Source organism: Podarcis raffonei, chromosome 13, assembly GCF_027172205.1.
Source record: "Podarcis raffonei isolate rPodRaf1 chromosome 13, rPodRaf1.pri, whole genome shotgun sequence".
NCBI classification, from domain to species: domain Eukaryota; kingdom Metazoa; phylum Chordata; class Lepidosauria; order Squamata; family Lacertidae; genus Podarcis; species Podarcis raffonei.
Genome location: NC_070614.1, coordinates 42,248,258 through 42,276,188, shown reverse-complemented (window position 1 = coordinate 42,276,188; position 27,931 = coordinate 42,248,258). Strand labels below are relative to the sequence as shown.

The 27,931-nt window shown below is 48.3% G+C and overlaps 1 protein-coding gene across 1 annotated transcript; it reads left to right on the top strand.

Moving 5' to 3' along the window:
- Nucleotides 1-119: 119 nt before the first annotated feature.
- Nucleotides 120-27,931, top strand: LOC128399302 (solute carrier family 12 member 3-like). Its single transcript, XM_053360599.1, has 27 exons — nt 120-299; nt 921-1,231; nt 2,420-2,521; nt 3,266-3,341; nt 6,413-6,508; nt 7,918-8,057; nt 8,760-8,870; nt 9,159-9,270; nt 10,027-10,157; nt 10,763-10,847; nt 12,461-12,624; nt 12,755-12,862; nt 14,429-14,552; nt 15,426-15,527; nt 16,667-16,822; nt 17,712-17,811; nt 18,566-18,677; nt 18,802-18,930; nt 20,191-20,297; nt 21,049-21,131; nt 21,453-21,506; nt 22,000-22,104; nt 22,885-22,996; nt 23,195-23,281; nt 24,986-25,121; nt 25,432-25,499; nt 27,452-27,931. The coding sequence occupies exons 2-27, from the start codon at nt 947-949 to the stop codon at nt 27,591-27,593; spliced, it is 3,027 nt and encodes a 1,008-aa protein (XP_053216574.1). The 5' UTR covers nt 120-299; nt 921-946; the 3' UTR covers nt 27,594-27,931.

Here is a 27,931-nt window from a genome sequence, read left to right as displayed (position 1 = left end):
TTTAAGTCATGCGTCGATGTGTAAGGAGTGGACAGGATGTGCCTTCAATCATCTCCCTCTCCAACCCCCAACCCCCACCGCACTGCTGTGCACTCGGAAAGTTTGTCTGTTTGGAGAAGGGGTGGATATATGGGAGGGATCAGGGCAGCCAGGAGCTGTTGGGTCCAGTTTTGGGAAAGCTAGGCCTGGCATTATCCGGGACCTTTATAAGGCAAAGGGGGACAGGAGTTGAACCTGCTGCCTGGAGAGAGATAAGTTGCCAAAGGCTGGCTGAGTGGAGAGACACATCGGAGGAGCAGGTAAAAAAGGGAGCGGAGACATCGACATACCTGTCCCTGCATCTCTGTCTGTCCATCTCTCCTGTGCGGTTTCTCTCTCCGCTCCCCATGTAACCATTTACCCTGTCTTAACACCTTTCCTTTCTTCATCTCCTCCAGCTGGTGTGTGTGTGTGAGAATCAAGGGGGAGAGAGAGACTGCTGAGTTGCATTTTAAGCAGCCAAGGGGTCAGAGTCTTCGTTATCCTGCATAGCACTCACACTCCAAGAGCAGCAGGACCAAAATTGCACATGTATTTGCCTTCGCTTTATTCATTCGTACAGGTTGTGGTGTCCAGCTGATTCCTCAGGTGCAAAATTACAGGCCCTATTTTAGTGCAATAAACACCCTGCCAACAAATCTTGTGTCCCCCAAGTCCCTTTCTCATATTTAGATGTCTGGTTTAGATGGGTGTGTTTTTTGCACTCTGTATATCCTTAGGGACACTCATGCCTTTATTGCGAATTCATATATTGTTGGGCTGAGTCCTGTGAATGAAAAAGAATGTCTCAGAGCCCAAGAATGGTTTGAGGCATGCAATTAAGTGCCATGTTTTAACTCTGTCATCTCTGCTGCTTCTTCCCCGTGCTTCTCGTCTGACAGCTGAAAAGAACGACCCCGCTTAGACGATGGAGGAGGAGGACTCATCATATAAGACCATCTTTTCCCTGGGGCGGTTTAAGATCCGCAAGCAGCAGAATGGACCCCCCTCGGACCAAGCCAAGAGTGCCCCCAAATGCCCAGCGGAGCTCCCGCCACCTTCGCAGATGGAGGAAAACGGATCTCTTTCAGACCCTCCAGATTACGAGACCACGATAGACGCCTGCCCTCGCTATGAATTCTACGCCCTTTCAGCGCCTCCTGGGCGGCGGAAGGTCCGCCCGTCGCTGGACATGCTCAGAAACGCAGATCTGGTGAGACCTGCTAGAGGATGCTTTTCCGCCAAAGGTGGCGTCTGCCAGAGTTTTCCAGAAAACGTACATCACTGGGTGCAATAGCACACTTTTGAAAACAGCTGGCAAGGAAGGACCTTTCGCTGCATGTTAAATGGAGGAGGGGAACCTGTGGCCCTGCAGATTTTTCTGGACTACAACTCCCATCACCCCTGGCCATTGGCCAAGCTGGCTGGGGCTGATGGGAGTTGGAGTCCATCAGCTTCTGGAGGGCCACACGGGGCCGGCCCACTCATGAGGCAAGGTGAGGCAACCACCTTGGGCAGCAGGATCCACAGGACAGCAGATCCGGCCTCCAAGGAAAGCATTGCCCACTGCTGCTGCCGCAGTGACAGAAGCAGGCCCAGCACAATCATTGGAGGCCTGATCTCTCTCCTCCTCAGCAGCCTTCCCCTAAGCCACCTCTACGGCGGCCTGTTGGCAAAATGGAGGCCCTGCTGGTCTCTTCCCACCCTTGGTCTCCATGTAGATCTTTATTCCACTCATGTTGCTGGTGTAGATCTTCACTCACCCCTTACTCGCTGGCAAGGCATGGCTGTGTGCCATTTTGCGGTCCGCCTCAGGTGCTAAAATGTTTTGAGCTGGCTGTGATGCCAGAGGTTCCTCACCCTTGGTGTAACTCAATAGGATGGGCCTCTTCACTTGGAGACAAAGGTTTCTATTTCTGCAGAAGACCACTTGGGCAATTAAAATATCACCCTCCTGACCAACCCAAGTTCTCCTCTTTTCCTTCTGTCCATTCTGGCCAAGTTACAGAGAACCAGGCAGAGGGCCCGGTAGTGGCACCCTCCCTGTGGAACACCCTCCCACCAGATGTCAAAGAGAACAACAACTATCAGACTTTTAGAAGACATCTGAAGGCAGCCCTGTTTATGGAAGCTTTTAATATTTGATGTATTGCAGTATTTTAATATATATTTTTTGAAGCCACCCAGAGTGGCTGGGGAAGCCCAGCCAGATGGGCGGGGTATAAATAATAAATTATTATAATATTATTATTGCACCAAGCAAGACTTCACAAGAAGCAAATGCAAAATTAACAGAACGCTGGCATCCTCTCAAACTTGAGATGTTTTATTCTGTCCCTAAATTTCAATGTGTGCTTGTTAACTCCCTCATCCCATTCCCTTGCACTGTTGTTTTTCACAGACGAAAGGAGATCCCAGTGCTACGGAGGCAGAGGAGAAAGATGTGGAAGCCGACGAACCGGAAGCGGAACCAGTCCGCTTTGGCTGGGTGACCGGCGTCATGGTAAAATCAAAAAATGAGTGGATTGATTGGATTGCAGGGAAAGGAGAAGGGTGCCCATCTAGTCCCAGGAGTATAAAATAATGTTGGGAAGATACAAGCAAAGCAGCAGCAGTCAATGAATTGGTCCTGAATTATATATACATAAAAGGCAACCAGTAAGACATACAACATAGATTCAACCTTTGCTGTTCTGGTGCCTCCCAGATGTTTTGGGATTACAGCTCCCCTCACACTCAGCCAGGGCAGCAGTGCTGTCTGGTGCTGATGGGAATTGTAGTCCAGAACATCTGGAGGCACCAGAACTCTCAGTTTCTAACTTTTCAAATCTTAAATTCAGTTCTCCACATTTTGCAGCAACTTGTGATTTATTTATTTTAACCCTTCATGAAAATTCACCAGCATTTTAGTGTGAATGTCCTAACCAACCCCTTTAAGATGTGCAGTTTGGACTAATGTACGCAAGCAGTTTTCCCCAATATAAATCCACTTTTGCATGTTATTGTCACCAAGGTCTTCACTTTTAATGCACACTTTCCCCAGTTATGCAAACACCGTTGGGTTGGAGAACTGCATAGCAAAATTCGAATGAGTGCAAATTTTGAAAGATAGTGGGGTGTTGGTTCGCATCTTGTTCCAGAAGCTGAGAATTTGCTCACATTCATACTGAATCGAGTTTCTCCTCCATCCCTAGTGTCGGTGTGCTATTAGATTCTCAGCTTTTTTCTCCTTCTTCTATTTCCGAAGATCCGGTGCATGCTGAACATCTGGGGTGTGATCCTTTACCTTCGTTTGCCATGGATAACTGCACAAGCCGGGATAGGTGAGAGTCTTTTTACCCATGGACAGCTGGGAATAAAAGGAAAAGAGGCTGTCCTCTTTTTGTCGTGTGTTTTTGTGTGAACTGTTTTGCACAACCCTTTTGTGCTTGATCCTTGATTCCTGATGTGGACACCTGTACACGTCTGAAAACACATTTACATCATGTATGCATAAGGTGGGGGGGGGACAAGAGGAAAGAACCATAGAATTGTAGAGTTGTTGGGGACTATCTAGCCCAACCCGCTGAGATGCAGGAATCTTTTGCCCAAAATCGGACTCGAACTCATGACCCTGAGATTAAGAGTCTCGTGCTCTACCAGCTGAACTACCATATGGGAAATAAGAGATATAAATGTGTTGAGGTTGTCAGGTTGTTCTGTCAACCAGGATAACCGTCAGTAATTAATGAAAGTGGGTTTCAGCTATTTAGAATCTGATTTTTTTTATGAAACCATTTTCAAATATTTGTGTGAAATCTTGAGTTGTAGCCAGTGCTACTCAGAGTAGACCCACGGGAGTTAATTAACATAATTAAGGCCCCCATCTGCTCCATGCATCTAAAGCAGTAGCTTACCTTTAAACATTCATAGCTTCCCAGAGCTATATTTCCACACTTCTCTGTGAAGACAGACTGTTAAACCACTTGGAATTGTAGCTCTGTGCAAGGAACTGGGAGTCTCCTCACAACTATCAGTACCCTTAACAAACCATAGTTCCCAGTACACTTTGGGGGAAGCCGTGGCTGATTAAAGTGGCATGACACAGTTTTAAATATATAGTTCAGATTGGGCTTTTGGGGCTCATTAATATCAACAGGAAGGGACGCGGGTGGCGCTGTGAGTTAAACCACAGAGCCTAGGACTTGCCGATCAGAAGGTTGGCGGTTTGAATCCCCGTGACGGGGTGAGCTCCCATTGCTGGGTCCCTGCTCTTGCCAACCTAGCAGTTCGAAAGCACGTCAAAGTACCGCTCTGGCGGAAAGGTAAACGGCATTTCTGTGTGCTGCTCTGGTTCGCCAAAAGCAGCTTAGTCATGCTGGCCACATGATCCGGAAGCTGTATGCCGGCTCCCTCGGCCAATAAAGCAAGATGAGCGCCACAACCCCAGAGTCGGCCACAACTGGACCTAATGGTCAGGGGTCCCTTTACCTTTACCTTTTAAACTTCTAGTTATATTATTATCCACAGAATATCTTGTAATCCAAAATATTTCTGCTGTGAATCCAAAAATTTTCCAGACATATTTATAATCCAAATGTTATTTGTAATCCAAATGATATTTGTAATCCAATATCTGCTGCTTCTCTCAGTTTTTATTCAGTTTTTATTCCAATACAGGCCCTGTTCTTTAAAAAGGAATCCTCTCCCCCCCCCTCCTACTCCAGCTCTTATCAGGCACTTCCCCTCCCTGGGATTACCTCCCAGTTATGAAAAAGTGTCCTCCTGCCAAGCTTTGGTAGGACGTGGCAAGATCCAGGGTCCCTTTTAGATTTATTTTTTTTAATTGCAATTTCCCCAAGCCTTTCAGTACTTTCATTCATAAAATCTGCATCCCCATTCATAAAAACTGAGAGTACTCCAATGACTTCCTGTACAGTATCTTCCTTTTAAGAAATCAAAGAACAAAGAGCAACAGTTTCTTCTTGTATCATTCATATATATATATATATATATATATATATATATATATATATACACACACACATACACACACACACACACATATAGTTATAGTGTTATTAAGTAACAAAGTAACAAAATGAAGTATCTAAAGACTGATGTGTCTCCAAAGTTTTTTTCCCATTCACAAGTCTGTACTGCAAAATCTTCCCTTCAAAAGACGGAAGTTGACTTCCTTTTTAGATTCCGTCTCTGCCAAATCTAAATTAAATCCAATTCTTTCTTTTTTTTGAAAAGTCCATTATTGTCGACAATACCTTTTTTCCTTTGAAAGTCTGCTGCTTCAGGTGGCAATTCGTTGTTTCAGGTTTCTGAGCTGCGCTGGAGCCACGGGCAGGCTCAAGCCGCTGTCTCACACCCCCCCCCCACTCGCTGCTGATGCAGCGGCGGGGCTCCAGTGATCGCAGCGAGCCTCTTCATGCCCGGCTGGTCCCTTCGACACCCCACTGCCTGTGGGGCTTTTGGGGGGGTCCTAACAGGGGACACAGGTGGTGCTGTGGGTTAAACCACAGAGCCTAGGACTTGCCAATCAGAAGGTTGGCGGTTCGAATCCCCGCAATGGGGTGAGCTCCCGTTGCTTTGTCCCAGCTCCTGCCAACCTAGCAGTTGGAAAGCACATCAAAGTGCAAGTAGATAAATAGGGACCGCTCCGGCAGGAAGGTAAACGGCATTTCCGTGCGCTGCTCTGGTTTGCCAGAAGCAGCTTAGTCATGCTGGCCACATGACCCGGAAGCTGTACGCCGGCTCCCTCGGCCAATAAAGCAAGATGAGCGCCGCAACCCCAGAGTCGGCCACGACTGGACCTAATGGTCAGGGGTCCCTTTACCCCTTTACCTTTAACAGGTTTTCAATGTTTTTGAGTCCACGGCTCCCTCGACAACTGCCTTCTTTCTACCACACCCCTGTGGGGCTCAAGAGCCCAGTTGTGTCACCCCTTGCCTGCAGAGCTGGCAGCCTCTCACCCTTTTTTGAACACCCTCCCTTGCGGAGTGTGTTCACTCAGCCTCCTCTCCCTTCTCCTTGGGAGTCCTCTGAGCTGCCCCCCACCCCCTGCCCCAAAGAGAGGCACCTCCTCTCTGACCAGCCCCAGAGGTACAATTCGCCTGGGGAGCTTTGTAGCCAGGACAACTGCAAGAAACAGCCACACAGGCCTTTGGGAGGCAGAGACGTGAGAAGGCATCAGGGGAGCGAGCGAAGTAAAGAGGGACAGAGGCCAGTGCTGCCTGCAGCACCCTTGACCATCAATCAAGGCACCCCAGGGTGCCACGGCACACTGGTTGAAAACCACTGGCCTGAACCATTAGGTTCAGAAAGTGGGTGTTGGTGAGGTCTGTTGATGATGCTGACAGGATTGCTAACTCACTCAGTTACCTCTTTTCCTCCACCTCCCCAGGGTTAACCTGGCTGATCATTTTAATGTCTTCTGTGGTGACCAGCATCACGGGGCTCTCCATCTCCGCCATCTCCACCAACGGCAAGGTCAAAGCAGGTAAGCCATCTTCCTCTTCGCCAAATGGAAGCCAATCTTTTTGCCCCTTGCTAGGCAATGGCCACATTCGCGCCATACCTTTAAAGCAGGAGTAGGCAAACTAAGGCCTGGGGACCGGATCCGCCCAATCACCTTCTAAATCCGGTCCGTGGACGGTCCGGGAATCAGTGTGTTTTTACATGAGTAGAATGTGTCCTTTTATTTAAAATACATCCCTGGGTTATTTGTGGGGCATAGGAATTCGTTCATATATTTTTTTCAAAATATAGTCCAGCCCCCCACAAGGTCTGAGGGACAGTGGACCGCCCCCCTGCTGAAAAAGTTTGCTGACCCCTGGGTTTAAAGCACCTTGAGGCCCCTTTCAGTAGCCGTGACTTCCCCCAAAGTATTCTTTGTTAAGGATACTGTAAGTCAATAGAAGACCCCCTATTTCCCTCACAGAGCTACAATTCCCAGAGTGGTTTAGCAGTCAATCCCTCTTCACCGGCACCTTGGGAACTGTAGCTCGGGGGGTGGGAATAAGGGTCTTCTGACGACTGTCAGCACCCTTAACAGCCTACAGCTCCCAGAATTCTTTGAGGAAACCTACAATTGTTTAAAATGGAGCTTTATGCGTATGGAGCAAATGTGGCCATTGATAAAGGTGGAATGCGTGATAATTGATAAGTGTGTGGAAACAATATGTGAACATGCTGAAAGTGGGTTGCTGTGGTGTTGCAACAAAGCTGGAGTCAGGAGTCAGCATTCGCAGACACCTGCCTCGCTGTGGGGCCCACTGCCGGCCCTACTGCCTGTTCTCCTGACCTCTCCGAATGTCTGAATGCTTCCAAGAGTGAGGAGAAGGCTCAGCAGTTTCCAAATGCATTTCTCTTTCCTTCCAGGAAGAGATGCACATTGAATCCAGGGTTGGAGGGAAGCAAATGAGTGCTGTGTTGACAGTGGGGTGGGGTTGGGGTCCACCCAGGAAAGGAGCCCCAATGTGGGCATCTTCCCCTAGGGTCTCTCAAAATATGGGGCCCACACTAAGCTACACAGCTTTGCTGGGGGAAATGCTTCCTTCGGAGAAACTGGCTTGAATCCAAATCGCTTCTGCAGAATCAACTTTCCCAAACTTGGGTCTCCAGCTGTTTTCGGACTACAACTCCCATCATCCCTGACCCCTGCCTATTCCTGCTAGCTAGGGATGACGGGAGTTGTAGTCCAAAAACAGCCGGACACTCAAGTTTGGGGAAATCTGCTCTAAATGGGCTTCTAAGGGACTCCATGTAGTGGCCAATCGGCTGGTCAGTGGTTATAGCCGGCCCCTTTGAAGGTGTGTTCCCAGCACCAATCAGTTGCTTGACACTAGCTGCACATCTTCAGAGCCAGCCCTGAGGAGTAAATAACATCTGAATTGTCTCCTGGCGCAGGGGGTACCTACTTTCTCATCTCCCGCAGCTTGGGCCCAGAGCTCGGCGGCTCCATCGGCCTTCTCTTCTCCTTTGCCAACGCCGTCGCTGTGGGCATGCACGTGGTGGGCTTCTCCGAAACTGTCAAGGACCTCCTTGTGGTACGTGTGGCACGCGCTCCCATGCCATCCTGCCCCATGTATTGGCCCCCACATCCATTTCTTTAGCAACAGTTTGACCTGCAGAAATTATCGGGTGGCCCTGTTGAGCTCTAGGCTATTCTAGTGTTGGTTGTGGTGTGTTTTTTCTGGCCAAACTGGCAACACTGCATAGGCCCTTCTTAGACAACGGCAACAACAACAAAAGTAAAGACAATATTTATTTTTAATTTATATGCCGCCCATCTGACTGGATTGCCCCAGCACTCTGGGTGGCTTCCAACATAATATCAAAACACAAAAACCTTCAAACGTTTTAAAAAAAAACCTCCCTGTACAGGGCTACCTTCAGATGTATTCTAACACTCAGATAGATGTTTATTTCCTGGATGGGGCAAAAATGGGGAAGAAAAGTGACGTCACATGGCAGCAGTCTCCTCCCCCAATTTGCACATGCTCATTAGAATATTCTAGTGGAGACGCTTATGCTGGGAAGAGGAGCCCTAACCATAACCCTAACCCTTGCCTGAAACCCTGGGTTGCACAATGGCAGAGGGCACCACTCAGCCCCTGAGCTGGCAGCTCTGTTCCCCTGTGCTCTCAGCGATGGACATGAGCCAAGGACCCAAAGAGGAGAAGGCAATCCCAGGGGAGCAGGTCAGACCTGCCTTTGAGGCCTATCTCACCTTCACTCTCCTCCGACAGGAGTTCGACGGGGTGATGAGCGACCCAACAAACGACATCCGCATCGTGGGTGTGATCACCATCACTGTTCTCCTGGGCATCGCCCTGGCTGGCATGGAATGGGAGGCCAAGGTAACTGGAAAAGAAACCATATTTGGATTTGGGTAACGGGGTGCAGTTAAAACAGAGCGCAAAGTTTCAGGAAGCCAGGAGTCCTGGGGCTGTGGCGGTTGGGTGTGTGCACCAGCTTTGATTTTAGAAAGAGCAGAAGAAGAATTCTCATCCCGTGGATAAGAGAAGAGAGGGTGTCAATCAAGAAGAGACCCTGAGAATCAGGACCAGATAGGGCTGGCTTCCAGTTGGGTGAAGAAAAAGTTTGCTAGGAAGCATGGCTTCATTTAATAATTCCTCTCTTTCCAGGCTCAAGTTGTCTTCTTCTTCGTCATCATGATCTCCTTCATCAATTATTTTGTGGGCACCTTCATCCCAGCCACTCCAGAGAAAATGTCTAAGGGGTACTTCAGCTATCGAAGTAAGGGCCACGTCCTCCACAATCTGTTGCCCCCCAGGCAACCAGCTTCCTCCCAGAACCATTCACCCTGTAAGATCTGCCCTGCTGGGACAAAACAATCCCAGCCTACCTAAAACAGGGGATCAGATGACTTCTGGGGCTTGCTTCCCCTTGCTTCCATCCCAGCTGTATCTTTATCTGACTCCCCCCCACCTGACATCAGGTGTGTGCCTTGGCTTGGCCAAAGCAGCCTTGCAGGTCAAATGGAGAAGCCTAGTGGGCTAAACGTTCCTCTCGGTAGTGGCGCCCGCCCTATGGAATGCCCTCCCATCAGATGTCAAAGAAATAAACAACTATCTGACATTTAGAAGACATCTGAAAGCAGCCCTGTTTAGGGAAGTTTTTAATGATTGATGTTTTAATTTATTTTTAATTGTTTGTTGGAAGCTGCCCAGAGTGGCTGGGGAAACCCAGCCAGATAAGCGGGGTATTAATAATAATAATAATAATAATAATAATAATAATTATTATTATTATTATTATTATTATTATTATTATTATTATTATTATTATTTATTATTATTATTATTATTATCATCATCATCATCATCATCATCATCATCATCATCATCATCATCATCACCATCACCACCACTACCTTTAATTCAGAAATTTGGTTTGACTGGATTATCTCTTTTAAAAGCTAGAACATTCTGCTCCCCGCCCCCATTGCGTTTGAGCAAATCACCTTTCCTTTTCTCTCCTCCTTTTCCAAAGCCAATAACTTCTTGGACAATATCGGCCCTGAATGGCGAGGCGAATCTGGCAGCTTTTTCGGCATGTTCTCCATCTTCTTCCCTTCGGCTACGGGGATCCTGGCTGGTGCCAATATCTCGGGAGACCTTAAGGTAAATTGTTCTGGGTCTGTGTTTTGCTTCTGCTTAATTTAGTCAATTATGAATTGCATTTATATCCCACCTCTCATCCGGGCAGCTCAAGAGGCTAACGTTGGTTCTCCCCCTCCCCATTTCATTGTCACAATAACCCTGTGACATAGCTGTCAAGGTTTTCCTTTTTTTAAGGGAAATTCCCTTATTCCGAATAGGATTCCTCACAAGAAAAGGGAAAAGTTGACAGCTATGCCCTGTGAGGTGGTTGGTATGCGTAACCGTAGGCCCTCACCAGGTCTGCTGGGTCCCAAGAATTGTTTGAATCTGATACATGTATTTTTGCTGGCTCTGCCTTTCCCTCCAAAGCCGCTAACTGGAGTTGCAGCAGCTGAAGGGGGCGAAGGGATGTGTTGTCAAACACCTAGTGGTTCCCAGCTGTCTGACCGGGTGGAATGGCTGCTGGTGCGAACAGTTCTGGGAGGGGAGGGACCAAAGGGCAACCAGGTGAAGAAGGCCTTGCTGCCTCACCTCTGCCTCCGAAGAGCAGTGAGGTGGAAACGCCCTTGGCCAGTCGCACCCTAAACCCTGCTAAACAATTGCTCATTGTGCTGTTTCCTTTGCAGGACCCGGCGGTGGCCATCCCCCAGGGGACACTCATGGCTATCTTCCTGACAACCTTGACGTACCTGGCTATCGCTGCCACCATAGGTAAAGAGCTTGCCTACAAGAATGGCACATGCCAGGGCTGCGCCAAGACACTTTTGCTGACCCTGAGGGGCCTAGCGGGAAGACAACAATGGATGTAGACCATGTTTGCTGCTTGGTCTCCCAGTGACTTATTTTAAAACGTGAACGCCTTACAATGCTGACTCGTTCCTACGAAAACACACATTATTCATTAGAAATATATTCAAAACAAACTTCTTCCCTGCCCTCAGGGAAGGAGCAGGGTGCTTTAGAAACTCACTGCCACAGGAATCTCAGGTGGCACATTTCACAGCAATGTAATTATCGAAGACTACATACACTCAGGGCTTTTTTTCAGCCAGAACTTGCCGGAACTCAGTTCTGGCACCTCTCAGGTGGGCGCCATTGCCATTATAAGAGAACAAGGGAGGTGTTCATGGTGAGTTCCGGCACCTCTTTTTTCTAGAAGAATAGCACTGCATACACCAGGGGTAGGCAACCTAAGGCCCGTGGGCTGGATGCGGCCCAATCGCCTTCTCAATCCAGGCCACAGACGGTCCAGGAATCAGCCTGTTTTTACATGAGTAGAATGTGTGCTTTTATTTAAAATGCATCTCTGGGTTATTTGTGAGGCCTGCCTGGTGTTTTTACATGAGTAGAACGTGTGCTTTTGTTTAAAATGCATCTCTGGGTTATGTGTGGGGCATAGGAATTTGTTCATTCCCCCCCCCAAAAAATATAGTCCGGCCCACCACATGGTCTGAGGGATGGTGAACCGGCCCATGGCTGAAAAAGGTTGCTGACCCCTGGCATACACCATATATTTAAACCACACAACACCCTGGGAACTACTGTTTACCCTTCACAGACCCAGCGCCCTTAGCAAACTACAGTTCCCAGAATTCTTTGGGATGGAGGGAACATGCTTTATATACATCCTTTTTTAAAAAAATTATTTAATCATTTTTTCAATGCAAACAGTAACCACAAAAAAACACATACAACACAAACCACAATAACACTAATAACACAATTTAACAATTCAGATTTGAGTACTGATATACTACACCTTTTTAACAATATTTCCCCACCTCTCCTCTCCCTACTTCCCACCACTGTCTGCCTTATTGCTTAAGTATTCCTTCCAGATTTCTTCATATTTATCCATTCTTAATTTGCGTCTATATGCAATTCGTTCGTATGTAGCTAGTCTGTCCATATTGTCAATCCATGTGCTCAATGGAATCTTTTTGCGGCTCTTCCAATTCATCAAAACATGTTTTTTAAATGCTTCATATGCATCATGTGCATGGAGCCATAGTCTGAGGTGGAATGTTTTTACCTGGTGCCTCCCTGCCTCCATTCCATGTATTAAAGTGGATCAGAGGTGCAGCTGAATCGTCCTTTGACACGGGCAGAGCAATAGTGTCTCCCACGGCACCTGAAGGCAGCGGGATCGCATAGAGGGCTGGCAGCACGCCGCACGGCTCCGTCTGCTCCCTGCCACCTGCCGCATAGCAGCTGCTCGACCTCCTCACTTTGCCCCTCCCCTCCCCAGCCCATGGGGCTCTCATGGCCACAAGAAGCCCTTCACCTTAAAATAAATAAATAATGGCGGCCTTTCCTCTTGCCAGGCACCTGTATGGTCCGCGACGCCTCCGGCAACCTGAACGACACCCTGGCATCTGCCAACTTCACCAGCGGGGACTGCGTTGGCCGGGCCTGCGAATTCGGGTGGAATTTCACCGAGTGCACCGTGGCTGGGACCTGTGAATATGGTTTGGCTAATGACTACCAGGTAGGGGAAACCCGTGTTCCTCCCTCTCCTCCCTTGGCTCTCTGTGGATTGAGGCCTTGTAGTTGGGTTTACTGGGGTTCTCCTCCCCCTCCCATAATACGGTTTTGTCGTTGCCTCCCTTGTCTCTTAGACCATGAGCTTGGTGTCTGCGTTCAGCCCCCTCATCACAGCTGGGATCTTTGCCGCCACCCTCTCCTCAGCTTTGGCCTGCCTCGTCTCTGCCCCCAAGGTCTTCCAGGTAATTTGGGGAAACTGTGTGTGTGTGTGTGTGTGTGTGTGTGTTATACCCAAGCTCTAATTGGAGTTCAAGATGTAAGAAAGGCTGTGGAGGCTGACCCACTGGGCCCCATGGGGCACTGCCCCATCAACTTGTCTGCCCATACCTGCCTTGCCCGTCTTTTTTGCTTACAACTACCCCAGGGGTGACCCTGGCTGTCAACTTCCTTCTAAACCCCACAGAACTCAAATTACAGGCAACCCCCGCATTTACACACTTTTCAATACCCGAGCGACTGAGCACACAAACATTGCGCTGAACCCAGAAGTGACCCGCAAGGGGCAGGGGCAAAAATGGGCTGTTTGCAGGCTTTCTTGATGGCGTTTCACCAGCGCTTGTAGTACCTCAGAACGTAAACTCCACTTAAATATGGGGGAGGTTGCCTGTAATTGACCCTGCCTGTTATCCGCTCTAGCAAAACCTACGGTTTGTTTGTTTGTTTCATGAAATAATGTATACTGCTTAACTGTAAAAAAACAAACAAAAAAAAAACTCAGAGCAATTTATGGAAAGATAAAACGATAAAATCGAATTTGCAGAAGTGCTTTAAAATGTAGAAAAGTTAAAATACTGAAACGGATCAAAGTTATTTCAACTTTCTAAGGGTCTGGGTAGGCTTGTCTCAACAAGAATGTCTGGGTAGGGACGCGGGTGGTGCTGTGGGTTAAACCACTGAGCCTAGGACTTGCCGATCAGAAGGTCGGCAGTTCGAATCCCCGCGATGGGGTGAGCTCCCATTGTTCGGTCCCTGCTCCTGCCAACCTAGCAGTTCGAAAGCACGTCAAAGTGCCAGGAAAAAATAGGTACTGCTCCGGCGGGAAGGTAAACGGCGTTTCCGTGCGCTGCTCTGGTTCACCAGAAGTGGCTTAGTTATGCTGGCCACATGACCCAGAAGCTGTACGCCGGCTCCCTCGGCCAATAAAGCGAGATGAGCGCTGCAACCCCAGAGTCGGTCACTACTGGACCTCATGGTCAGGGGTCTCTTTACCCTTTACCTTTAGGCTTGTCTCAACAAGAATGTTTTTAGCAGATGCCGAAAAGGGAGCTGTGGAGGTCCAAATTTTAATCTCAATACGCTTTGCTGCCTTCCATCCTGCATAGCAGGGGGTTGGACTAGATGACCCTCAGAGTACCCTTCCAGTTTTACAGTTCTATGATAGGAGGAGCCTACCGGTCTCAATGGGCACTACCCACTGCTGACGGGAGTTTGAAATAACTGTGAAGATCTCTCCCATTGGACATCTCCCTCCAGTGTGGCGTAGTGGTTAAGAGCGGTGGACTCGTAATCTGGTGAACCAGGTTCGCTTCCCCGCTCCTCCACATGCAGCTGCTGGGTGACCTTGGGCTAGTCACACTTCTCTGAAGTCTCTCAGCCTCACTCACCTCACAGAGTGTTTGTTGTGGGGGAGGAAGGGAAAGGAGATTGTTAGCCACTTTGAGACTCCTTAGGGTAGTGATAAAGCGGGATATCAAATCCAAACTCCTCTTCTTCTTCCTTCTCATTTGTGCTCCTCTCTCCGCCCCCAGTGCCTTTGCGAGGACAATCTCTACCCCCTCATTGGCTTCTTCGCAAAAGGATATGGAAAGAACAAAGAGCCGCTGAGGGCCTACGCTCTGACCTTCCTCATAGCTGTTGCCTTCATTCTCATTGGTAAGCGAGACCACCTCCCCTCCCTTATTTATCAGAGCCACAATTTCCACCCCCAAAAGCTATTATTTTGTGATTGACACAGTGAGCTTCAGGGCTGAGTGGAGATTCTAACCCTGGTCTCCCAGGTCATTGTCCAATATTCTAGCCAGGACACCACACTGGCATTTGGGTGTCAGGCCAAGGCATTCCAATTTTCCCAGGCTTTGGGTCATTCGTTGAGATCATAGGGTGGTATTCAGCTATGTTGAGTTTTATGCGGAGTGGAGCTCTGTCTTAATTTCAATGGGTCTACACTAACTAAAACTTAGTTGCATAGTACCCAAACTGTTGCATGCTTTCCGGCATGTCTCGTGGTGTTCATTTATTAGTAGGGCGGGGGTACAACAATCCTTTTTATAATTTTTAGGGATTTTGTTCCATCGTTTTTCTTATATACTTGATTTTCTTTTTTTCCTTTATGCTTTTGTCGGTCACTTTGCGACTTTTTGTGTGTTTGGGGTTAAGGAATAAATGGGTGTAATAAATAAAATAATAACAAACAAATAGCACAGACATGAACAGCCTCCCTTGGGAGGTTGTGCGGCATCTGCTAAAAACATTCTTGTTGAGACAAGCCTAAAGGTAAAGGGTAAAGAGACCCTTGGGGGGTTTAAAGCAGTGGTTGAATGGCCATCTGTCGCAGATGCTTTAGCTGAGATTCCTGCATTGCAGGAATGACCCTCAGGGCCCCTCACAATGCTATGATTCTATGAAATTAGCAGCGTTGAGGGCTAGCTGCTTGAGTAGAGCATACAAGAGCACCCCATCCCATCCCCTGTTCTGTGCCAGAATACAGTGCCTCCTTGCTTACCTTTCCTTTCTTTGCCTCTGCAGCGGATCTGAACACCATTGCCCCCGTCATCTCCAATTTCTTCTTGTGCTCTTATGCCCTCATCAACTTCAGCTGCTTCCATGCCACCATCACCAACTCCCCAGGTAAGGTGGGTGGTGGACAGGTGGGCCGTGTGGGAGGTAGAAATGGTGTATGGGGGGTGGTAGCGAGGCGGGAAAGAGCAAACATGTCCTGCTGGGAAAGACAAATGAACCAACAGGCTGGGCAACTTGTGCCAGGCAGGAATGGGTTGGTCTGCATTGTGTTCACAGCGAGCTTTTCCCAGATGCGCCACTGCCAGGAAGGCTAGGGTGAGAAGTGAAAGGGGCAGAGGAAGGTCCTGATTTGGGCCACGGCACTCTCCTTAGGTCACACTGCCTCCCCTTCCCCTTCCCATCTGAATCTTCCTGCTTGCTGCATTTCCTTCCTGTGCTCCCCTTTCCTCAGAGTGAGGAAAGCAAGCTGGAAAAGAGGTTTGTGTATGCAAGGGTAAGAGAAGTGTGTGTGTGTGTGTGTGTGTAAAAGTGTGTAAAAGTGTGTAAAAGTGTGTAAGGTATGTGTGTTTTTAGCCTTAATAATAATGATAGTAATAATAATAATAATTTATTACTTATACCCCGCGCATCTGGCCAGGCCTCCCCAGCCACTCAGGGCGGCTCCCAACAGGATATTAAAAACACAATAAAACACCAGACATTAAAAACTTCCCTAAACAGGGCTGCCTTCCGATGTCTTCTAAAAGTCAGATAGTTGTTTATTTCCTTGACATCTGGTGGGAGGGCGTTCCACAGGGCGGGCACCAACAAGGCCCTCTGCCTGGTTCCCTGGTTCTCGCAGGGATATTCAGTCCCTGTCCACTTTTCCCAGAGTAAATTTAACCATTAGCAAAGATCTCCTCTCCATATTCTCTTCTGTCTTCTCCATTTTATCCTCACAACAACAACCCTTTTGAGGTAGGTTAGGCAGAGAGAGAGAGAGGCCCAAATTTAACCCAGTGAACTTCATGGCTGAGTGGAGATTTGAGTGTCTTCTGAGTTCCGCACAAGATTCTGGACCTGCATAGCCAACCAGCAGACATTTGGAGGGAAATCGGTAGCCTCAAATACTTTTGGGGGGCCGCATGCTTGTGTGTAGAGTTGTGTTAGGTCAATGATAGGATAAACCAGGGTGACATCTGGGCTCCCTCTCTGTGTGCAATGCCTTTTGATCTCACCTGTGTTCCCCCATCATCACCGTCCTCCAGGCTGGAGGCCCTCTTTCCGCTACTTCAGCAAATGGACAGCCCTGTTTGGCGCCATTGTCTCCGTGGTCATCATGTTCCTGCTGAATTGGTGGTCGGCCCTCATTGTCATCGGGATCATCGTCATCAGCTTGGCCTACACCACCTACAAGAAACCAGGTGAGGGGAGCCTGGCATTGGATCTGAGAAGCAAAGGGTGGGGTGGGGGTAGAACGCCCCAGATCTCCACACCTTCTTCCCAGCTTAGTTTATAGAAAGAGCTGAGAGCTTCAGGTCCAAATGTCAAGGAATTCTGGTCAAGGCTTATTTACGAATTCTTCATCATTGTGAGGACTATACCATGTTGCGGGTGCTATGCCTCTCCCACTTAAGGCAGCATGTGCCTCGCCAGCGCCAACCACTGGAACCTTATCAGCTGGAGGAGATTTTATTTCTTAAACCAATTCACCGAATACCTAAGTACCATACCACATTAAGCAGCCATGACTCCCCCCCCCCGCCCCAGATAGTTTCTTAAGGGTGCCTAGAGTTGCTAAGGGAACTCTCAGAGCTACCGTTCCCAGAGTAATTTAATAAAAATACCTTTATTGTCAATGTACAACCTGTGTACAATGAAATTAAATTTAACAATCAATCCCTCTTCCTTGGGAACTCTGGGAACTGTAGTTCTGTGAGAGAAAGATAGGGGTTTCCTAACAACTCTCATCACGCTTGACAAACTACACTTCCCAGGATCCTTTGGCTTTAGATGTATCATGCAGCTGGGGCCCAATCAGCTGATGGCCAGGGTTTGAATAGCACCATGTGCAGCTCCTTTCAAGCAGTGTGCTGGCGAGGGCTGATGGGAATTGTAGTCTGAAACTTCTGGAGGGTTGGGAAGCCTGGGCAAGGAGGGCAAATAGCCTTACTCCAGGCAAGATCATCTCCCTGTGTCCTGAAGCGGATCCTTCAGTGGGGGATACCCCTCTAGGTCCTTCCAGTATCTGAATCCATCGCAGAAGGTAGATATGGACTAAAGTTCTTCTTCATTTCTCTCCCCTGCCCACAGAGGTAAACTGGGGTTCCTCAGTGCAGGCTGGCACCTACAACATGGCCCTGTCAAATGCTGTGAACCTGAATGACGTAGAGGACCACGTCAAGAATTTTCGGTGAGGGAGCTACTTTCGTTTATCAAGTGAAGAACAGAAGGCTCGTGACCCAGATTTCCTTGGTGCTTTCCCCCTTTCTGGGGTGGGTCAAAGACTGGGGAGGCACAGCACAATCCCGTGCATCATGTTTACTTGGAAGTAACTCGTACTGTTCTCACTGGAGCTTGCATTTTAGGATTGCAGCCTTCAGCGTAAACTCGGGGTTAAAAATGGTCACACCCACGCCATCCATTTAAAGCTCGCTTATACAATTTTAAACAGCCATGGCTTCCCCCAGAGTAGCCTCCTCCTCGAGAGGTCCGGAGGGTGGCAACACGAGAATGGGCCTTTTCTGCAGTGGCTCCCCCTCTATGGAATGCCCTCCCCAGGGAAGTTCGCCTGGCACCTTCATTGTACACCTTTAGGCACCAGGCAAAAATGTTCCTTTTTAACCAGGCCTTTGGTTGATCTGATTTGCATCCTATGCCCTTTTAAAATGTGTGGGGGTTTTTTTGTTGGAGGGGAGCTATTGAATGGTTGTTTTTATGTTTATTATGTATTTTGTGGTTTCATAGATCTTGATTTTATTCTGTGAACCGACCTGAGACCCCCAGGTATAGGGCGGTATATACATTCAATAATCAGATCAAATCCTGGGAACTGCAGTTTGCTAAGGTTACTCTGAGTTGTTAGTAGGCACACACACCCCTCACAGAACTACAAATCCTAGTAACCAACTAAGTGGCCCCTACTTACAGCTCTTTCACCTTCCTAGGCCTCAGTGTCTGGTTCTCTCGGGCCCACCCAATTTCCGCCCAGCGCTGGTGGACTTTGTCAACGCCTTCACCAAGAAAGTGAGCCTCATGATATGTGGGAACGTGGCTGAGGTGAGTTTACCTGCCCTGAGAGGGCCTTGTGGGGGTTGATGGAAAGAAAAGAGGCCGGGGAAATCTGACGAGCTGGGATGCTGCCATTTTTAACAGACTATCAATCTTTTTATTGCACGGTCAGCTGGGAGACTCCTCATGCTTCGAAAACTACAATGAACAACTCCAGTGGCTCAGCACGCGCAAGATCCGCTCTTTTTATAACTTCATCACAACAGGGGACCTGAGAGCTGGAGCCAGGAGCCTCATGCAGGTGTGTGTGGGTGTCTTGACCTAGAGGGGTCAGTTTAACGTTGGGAGTGGAGCAACAAAGGCAGAGGGCAGGTCCACACCATAGATTTACAGCGCATCCGAAGTACATTACTTCCTCCAGAGAATCCTGGGAACTGCAATACAGTGGTATCTCGGGTTACAAACACCTCGGGTTACAGACTCTTCTAACCTGGAAACAGTACCTCGGGTTAAGAACTTTGTCCCAGGATGAGAACAGAAATCATGCGCCGGCAGTGCAGCGGCAGCAAGAGGCTCCATTAGCTAAGGTGGTACCTCAGGTTAAGAATGGTTTCAGGTTAAGAAAGAATGGACCCCCAGAACAAATTAAGTTCGTAATCAGAGGTACCACTGTATGTTAAGGGTGCTGGGAATTGTAGTTCTGGGAGGGGAAAACTACAGATTCTTGGGGGGGGGGAGCCGTTTGCTTAAAATGTGCATCAGATGTGCTTTAAGTGTATGGCACGATCTGTCCAGAGATGCTAAAAAGCATGAAGGGATGGAGGACATTGATGTGCGTAGTTTGAGAGAGGAGCTCTTAATTCCTCTGTAGGCATGTGGATGCTAGGGTGCTCCCTCATGCAGCAAGCGGGACCAGGGAGTTCACCTTCCTGTCCTTCCAATTCCTGCCCCTCATCTAAGATGGGTGAGAATGAACCAAAAGCCCCAGGTCCAATCTGTGACTCAAACGAGGAACCTTCAGACCTACGTGAGGCTTCCCCTGTGTGGTGAGCCACAGAACTGAACATTGGAACATCTGCCCCCGGCAATTCAGTGTCTGCAGGCCCCTGGACTGGCCTTGCCCACCACCAAGACCTTGGGTCCTCCTGGACCATAAGAAGGTTCCCTGCTCGAGTTCAGTCTTCCTCAAGAAGCAAGGTCTTCCTGAGACCTATTGTGCCATCTGGCTTGGCTTCTGGTCCTGAATTCTGCCTCCTTTCTCAACCCTGGTCCCAGGGGTTTCCCTTTGTCTTCGCCTTATCTCTGGTTCCAAATATTGGCCTCACTCCTGGTTCTCGGATCACCTCGGAGATCAGCTCATGATGCCCTCTGAAAAGGATCTCGAGGAGGAAGAAGGGGCAGGAAGAAAGGCCTCTGCTTGGGACATTGAAGAGCAGTTGCCAAGCATAAGGAAGGACATGTACCCTACTCGATTTCTGTCCTTTATACGGCTACAAGTTAATGGCAGCCGCTGTGCACTCTCTCTCTCTCTCTCTCTCTCTCTCTCTCTCTCTCTCTCTAGGTCTCAGGTCTCGGGCGACTCAAACCCAACACCATGGTCCTGGGCTTCAAGCAGGATTGGCAGACCGACAGTCCACAGAACCTGGAGAACTACGTGGGCATAATACAGTAAGGGCATGGAGGCGACGGGAAGGGGAAGCAGCAGAGGGTTTAGGAGACTGGGCTCAAACGGGTTTCAACAAGATGTACCCGGTGCTTAGAGGAATGTGCGTTTGCAAAGTCAGTGGGCTGTATGGCCCATGCATGCCAGATGGAAAGACCTCTGCAAGATGTTTCCTCCCTTTTATAGCACGGTTGGGGATGCTCTAAGCTTCTAGTTGTTTTTGGACTCAGTCCATCAGCCCCCAGCCAGCATGGCCAGTGGGGAAGGGTCACCTGTTCCACATCATGCCTTGGCTTGCCTGGAGGGAGGGAGGTAATGTGTGTCGAAACCTCTGGCTATTTAGTGGCTGGAATGGAGGCACCTGCTTTGCCTCTGGCCCTTGCCCCACCACTCATATCTGGCCCCTGGAAGGTTGCCCATGAGGCAGTGCAGCCCTCAGGATGAAAAGGCTTCTCCACTCCTGGTTTCAACCAATTCCAGCAGCAGCAAAGAGTCTTAGTTGGGTAGGCCGAAGTGTATACAAAATGTCTGGCAATGCTTTTCCTTGGCACAGAGGCCCTGCTTTCTTGAAAGGACTAATTGGGCGGAATACAACTTTGCACATGTTCAGAGGTGCTCTCTTCACAAGATAACCTCATAAAGTAGGGAAAGAACACAGTGACAGCCATGTGCTGTTGAGGATTTCAGGTTCTGTTTGGACGGACGCTGCATGTTGATCTCCACGGCTCTCTCTTCTCCCCCTTTCCCTGGCTGCAGCGACACTTTCGATTTCAGCGCCGGAGTGTGCCTGGTCCGGATGCGCGATGGACTGGATGTGTCGCTGAAGGTGAAAGCGCAAGGTGGGTGTGTCCAGGAAAGGGGGCGGGGCCTGAAAATGCTGGAGGCTGCAAAGCCTCCGTCTAGTTCTGGAAGAAGAGGGTGCTTGAAAGATGGAGCTGTCCTTGGTGGCAAAACGCTCAGTGGCTCTTGTGGTTTCTTCGTTCTTCTCCAAGGCTAGCAGAAGCAAAACAGATTTGGCAGAGCAGTAAATGCTATGTCTAAAGAGAGAAAGAGTGGATGAAATATCTTAATTTGCATCATTCGTTCTGGTGTTGTTGGCTTCTTTAAAAAAAAAACCACACAGCCTCGACTAATCCTCTCTTCATCTCTCTCCCCAACAGTGAACATGGGCTTTGAAGACTCAGAAGCAGCGCTGGGCAAAGAGAAGCAGAAGCGTAAGTTGGACGCCTTGAGTGAGGCTGCTCTAAAAAGAAAAAATGTGGTTTAGTAGAATGAGCTAAAGGACTCTTGAGTAGACAAAGCCCTCCCTGGCAGGGGTGCTCTGGCCATATCCCTACTTGGGCTGAATAGGGGTTTGAATGAAGGTGTTCCAGGCCCAAAACTAAGGAGCTTCAAAAATGAGGACGAGAAGCTTAAAACATACTGTTTAATTGTAAATTTTAATTTGGGTTTCTGATATTTTTATGCTTTAGTGGGTATTTGTTTTTTTACTGTGTGTTTTAATCATGCAGCGCATATTTGAATTGTGGATATCTTAATTATGGATGTTCATATGTTAACGATTGTGCAATTGACCTTTTTGCTAGGAAACCACTAAGAAGCCAATTTTGGCACCAAGCCTTAGATTGGTTAATTAACTAATAATGTGGGAGTGCTAGAGGGGAATTGCTGCAAAGGCTCCCCCCATTCATTTAGTCTTCTCTGCAGGTGACAGCTACAAAGTAGTCGGTGCTGACTCACACCTGGAAACCTATTTCCAGGGCAACCAGAAGAAGAAAAACATTGACATCTATTGGCTCTTCGATGATGGCGGTACGTAGGGTTCCTTCCCAGTTTAAGTTTGCACCTATTATTATTATTATTATTATCATCGTCATCATCATTATTTCTATACCACCCTTCTTCCAAAGATCACAGGGTGGTTTACAATATTAAAAACACAAAACACATAGCATACTAACAACCAAGGCAACAGCCCCCACGCATAGTTTAAAAGGTCCTAGAACGATTGTTTAATTAATAACATGCGATCCATCATGAGTTTGACCAAACTGTGGGAGGCAGTGGAAGACAGGAGTGCCTGGTGTGCTCTGGTCCATGGGGTCAGGAAGAGTCGGACACGACTAAATGACTAAACAACAAACAACAACATACATCTGAGCCCGCCCCAACTCCGGTTTCCTAGCAACGTAATTCCCCCCTCACTGACCGTCTCCCAAGGAGAGCCCAAACGGTGCAGTGTGCTCCCTTTCTAGAGGAGCGGAGGCCTTGCACCCCATTTCCTTCTGGGGGCAGAGACTTGAGCACCAAGAAAAGGCTACAGGGGGCACACGACCATTGCTTCTCTTCCTAAATTCGGAATCCATCTTTGTGGGTGGGTGGAGGAGCTGTGAACAGAAAGGGAGAGTTGCGTGGTCTGAGACTCAACAAGGTGGAGAGCACTGCCGTTGCAAGTTGGGTGCTACTAGTGGACTCCCATCTGGTTGGCCGCTGGGAGAAGAGGGTTTTGGACCAGATGGGCCTTTGGCCTGATTCCCTGGGGCTTCACTTACATCCTTATGACTTTCTGCCTCCTGCTTCCTGCTTCCACAGGGCTCACCCTCCTCATTCCCTACCTCCTCACCCGCCGGAAACGTTGGAGTCATTGCAAAGTCCGGGTCTTCATCAGTGGGCAGATCGCGAATGCTGAAGAGCACAGAGAAGAGTAAGAGGCTGGGATTGGGGGCTGGAATAATGAAAACCAAATAAAAATGCTTCTGCTGTAAAGGAGGAGCTGGTGAGCTTCTCATAACTGGGGGGCTGCTCCAGAACCTCAGGCAAGGTCCACTGGAAGATAGTTTGCCCTTTGGTGCCGGATTGTCCCAGGCACTACAATTTCTGTCTTTCTCATCCTGATTTGCAGGATCGATCTTTTGTTGACCAAATTCCGCCTGGGATTCACCGAGGTCGTGGTGCTGCCTGAAATAATGTGGAGGCCCGAAGAAACAAGGTAAATGCCCTGGGTCTCCCCTCGTTCTCTGCTCCCTGAGGTCTTGTCTTTGTCCCACAATCCATCTGCCCCAGCCTCAAACAGACACTCCTGTTCTAACTCAGTAGCCCTCAAAGCTAGTCGCATTTTTTGTGGGGGGGTGGGCAGGCTTTTTCTGCAACTGATGCAATAATAGTGGTGGATTCATACCCATCCACACATCATTCTGCAAAGCTTCCCCAATGCTGTTGCTGGAGGGGCACCTCCCTTGCACTGTAACCAGCAGACAGGAGAAGAAGAAATCCCAGAACATTTGCAGTAAAGTGGTACCTCGGGTTACAGATGCTTCAGGTTACAGCTGCTTCAGGTTACAGACTCCGCTAACCCAGAAATAGTGCTTCAGGTTAAGAACTTTGCTTCAGGATGAGAACAAAAATTTTGCTCTGGCAGCGCGGCGGCAGTAGGAGGCCCCATTAGCTAAAGTGGTGCTTCTGGTTAAGAACAGTTTCAGGTTAAGTACGGACCTCCGGAATGAATTAAGTACTTAACCCGAGGTACCACTGTACAGTGGTACCTCGGGTTACAGACACTTCAGGTTACAGACTCCGCTAACCCAGAAATAGTACCTCGGGTTAAGAACTTTGCTTCAGGATGAGAACAGAAATCGCGCGGCGGTGGCAGTGGGAGGCTCCATTAGCTAAAGTGGTACCCAAGGTTAAGAACAGTTTCAGGTTAAGAACAGACCTCCAGAACGAATTAAGTTCTTAACCCAAGGTAAAGGTAAAGGGACCCCTGACCATTAGGTCCAGTCATGGCGGTACCACTGTATAAAAAAGCTACAGGAAGTTATAGGGTATGTACAGATTGGAAACAAAGCAAGATGCCTGCACGGAAACCTCTGCAGGCGCAAACAGTATTGAAAGTGGGATCATGTGTAACTGCCCCAACAACATAATGAGTACAAATCATTGCGAAAGTGCAATAAAAAAGGAGGCTTGCCTGGAGGGGCATTTAGTGCGAGTTCCTCTTGTTACAATTCTTGCTCACCAGTGACAGTCTAGCAAGGTTGTGTATTTTGTGAATGATGAGCGCTCCACAAAATGGGTGAGGATGTTTTGAAATGCACAGCTGTTACTCAAGTTGCCATTTTGAGCTTGGAATTTTTCACCCAGGAGAGAAATAGGGCAGAGCAAGAGGATTAGTCATTGTCTACATCTGACGTCACCAGCAGCCCTTAGCTTTGCAGTGAGAAAGAACCTTTTTCTTACTACTGTCCCTAGTTGGGTTGGGACATTGCAGGGTCTTTATGACTTTTTGCCATTTTTTAAAAAAAGACTCTCACAAATTCAGCCCTTGACTTTCCTATGCCTCTTGACAGTACTGCTTTGGTGAAACACTACAAGCAAGCAAAGGCAGACTGGAAAACAGATGTCTAGACCATTTGTATATATATATTTAAAGCTGACCTCTGTACATTCATACATTTTGAAAGCAATAGGTTTGGTGCCTCCCTGCTTCCCCCACTTGGGAGTCTGTGCAAAAAGTCTCGAGGTTCCAACCCCAAATTGTTCCATAGGCCTGGATTGTTGTTTCCACTTAAGAATACAGTTCTTTCATGTGGTTTGGGCCCTTCCTCCCGTTTCTCCATTTTGTTCCGCTCTGTCTTCCTAACTTTGGCTTGACTTGTTACCCTTCCGCCCCCCCTCCACCTTCCTACCATGGCAGTCGCAAAGAATTTGAGGACATCATAGCTCCCTTCCGGCTCAACGAAGGCCAGAAAGGCCAGGAAACCGTGGAAGAGATGCAAAAGGATGCACCATGGAAGGTCACGGACGAAGACCTCCGAGTCTACAAGAAAAAGGTGGGTTTTTTAATGGATTCTGTCCCCAGTGTTTGAGGGTCCTGGTGAAGGGGGTGCCTTAATTCAGTTTGTATTAAAAATCGAACCTACCTAATTCGCGCTTCCTAAAACAATGTGCGAACCAAAACAGAGAGCCGTCCTTCGTAATCCAAAGTGGTGGGAGTTTTCTGGATGCCGGTAGCTTCCCATTCTGGTTCCAATAGGGCAAAAGAGTCTACTGGGGTTTAAAGGAGCGTGAAAGGGGGAAGGGGTGACCAAAATTCACTTTTAACACGTCTCTCCTCCTCCTTTTCCAACATGGCGTCTTCAGTCTGAACAGCACATGCGTCTACATGAGATACTTCAAGACCACTCTAGGAATGCAGCCCTCATTGTCATGTGAGTCACTTCCCTACTTTCTTCTTCAAACGTTGAGATCCCTGAATGGGGGGGGGGTGCCCTTGTTTGCCCCTGTCACATGATTCTTCTGCACACACCCCATTGGGTTCCTTCTGATTTCTGACAGAAGATCCACACCAGGTGGTTGAGACATAAGGTAACATATACAGCCTTCATAGGAATGGGGAACCTGTGGCCCTCTAGATTTTGTTGGACTACAACTCCCATTATCCCTGACCATTGGCCATGCTGCCTGAGGCTGATGTGAGCCATAGTCAATAACATCTGGAAGGCCACAGGTTCCCCATCCCTGCTCTGGGGCAGGTTTCCCAAACTTAGGTCTCCAGATTTACTTATTTACTTATTTTAGCTAGCAGGACCAGTGGTCAGGAACGATGGGAACCGTAGTGCAGAAACAGCTGGAGATCTGTGTTTCGGAAACCCTGCTCTAGGGGCTTGTAGGCCTGGTGGCAAACTCTCTCAGGGCCCAGGGTGACCCCAAGGAACCAGCTGCTGGTCCCCATTTTTCTGAAGGGTGGGTGAAACAACAGACATCGTCCCCCATGTTGTGGTGGTGGTAGTAAGGGCCACATATATTCCAATTCTGCCCATGAAGAGAATTTGGCACTGGGTGCAAAAAATCAGGAGCTGGTCCAAAAATAAAAGAAAATTCTTGACTTTCTGAACACAAGTTTCCTAGCACACAAAACTACCTTGATACTAAACATTGGGTTCATCTAGCTCAGTATAAACAAAAAAATTTTTTCCTTCCAGTAGCACCTTAAAGACCAACTAAGTTAGTTCTTGGTATGAGCTTTCGTGTGCATGCACACTTCTTCAGATACACTGAAACAGAGGTTGCCAGATCTGGCAGTGTATCTGAAGAAGTGTGCATGCACACGAAAGCTCATACCAAGAACTAACTTAGTTGGTCTTTAAGGTGCTACTGGAAGGAAAAAAAAATTTTGTTTTGACTATGGCAGACCAACACGGCTACCTATCTGTAACTAGCTCAGTATAGTTCACACTGGCCAGCAGCAGCTCTCAGGGGACGTTACCAGCCCTACCGGGAGATGCGAGGCATTGGACCTGGGACCTGCCACGTGGAAAGAGGATAATCTACCACTAAGTTACAGTCGTACCTCTGCTCCTGAACGCCTTGGGAGTCGAACGTCCCAGCTCCCGAACGATCAAAAACCGGAAGTGATTGTTCTGGTTTTCAAACGTTGTTTTGGAAGCTGAATGTCTGAGGGGGCTTCCGATTAGCTGCAGGAAGCTCCTGCAGCCAATCAGAAGCCGTGCTTTGGAAGTTGAACGTTTCGGAAGTCGAACGGACTTCCGGAACAGATTCTGTTCGACTTCTGAGGTACAACTGTATAGCTTTTCCCTGGAATAATTGGTTCCAGAGGAGTGGGACAAGCATCAGTATCTTACAGCAGTAGCCCCTTTCTCTCTCTCTCAGTGCAGAACGTTGGCTGCCATAGGCCAAAACGGGCACTGAGGGCCTGTTTTTAAAGAAAACATTTTTAATGGATTAGTTACTTGCAATAATAATAATAATAATAATAATAATAATAATAATAATAATAATTTATTTATACCCACCCATCTGGCCGAATTTCCCCAGCCACTCTGGGCTGCTCCCAATCGAGTATTAAAAACAACACAGCATTAATATTAAAAACTTCTCTAAACAGGGCTGCCTTCAGATGTCGCAAGCAGCCCACCCTCTCTCACATGCCTTCCCCCATTTTATTTATTTATCCCACCTTTCCTCCAAGGAGGCATACATAGGTAGTTCTCCTCTTCCTCCCCACATTATCCTCACAATAACCCTGTGAGATAGGGTTAGGCTGAGAGTGAGCGACTGGCCCAGTGGGGATTTGAACCCATCTCCCGCGTCCTAGTTAAACGCTCTTAACATTCTCCCTACCCTCCCTCTGTTTTTCTAGGAGCCTCCCCGTGGTACGGAAAGGGGCCTGCCCAAGCGCCCTCTACATGGCTTGGCTCGAGATCGTCTCCAAGGGCCTTCACCCACCGGTCGTCTTCATCCGAGGCAACCAGGAGGATGCTCTCACCCTCTACTGCCAGTAGGAGGCAGCGCTGTATCAAGGGAGTGCCGTGCGAGAGACTATATGAAGCCCTAATTGTGACACTGCAGCCTCATTGCTAACACAGACTCCAGAGACAGGCATATTTTGGCTCTGCCACCTGCAAAAATAAGCCAAAGGACTGGTTTCTGTGTCTCCAAAAAGCAGGGACGTGTTCTGTGGGGATTCTGCAACCGAACGTTAAGCTTCTCCATTTCCATTTTCCAGGATTGTACCTGATGGACTTGAAAGCTCTAAAGTACCGATTTCCTGGGGGTTCTTGTGCTTCAAAGCCTGGGAGCATCTGTAAATATTAAATACGTTTTAAATATTGTTGGTTAA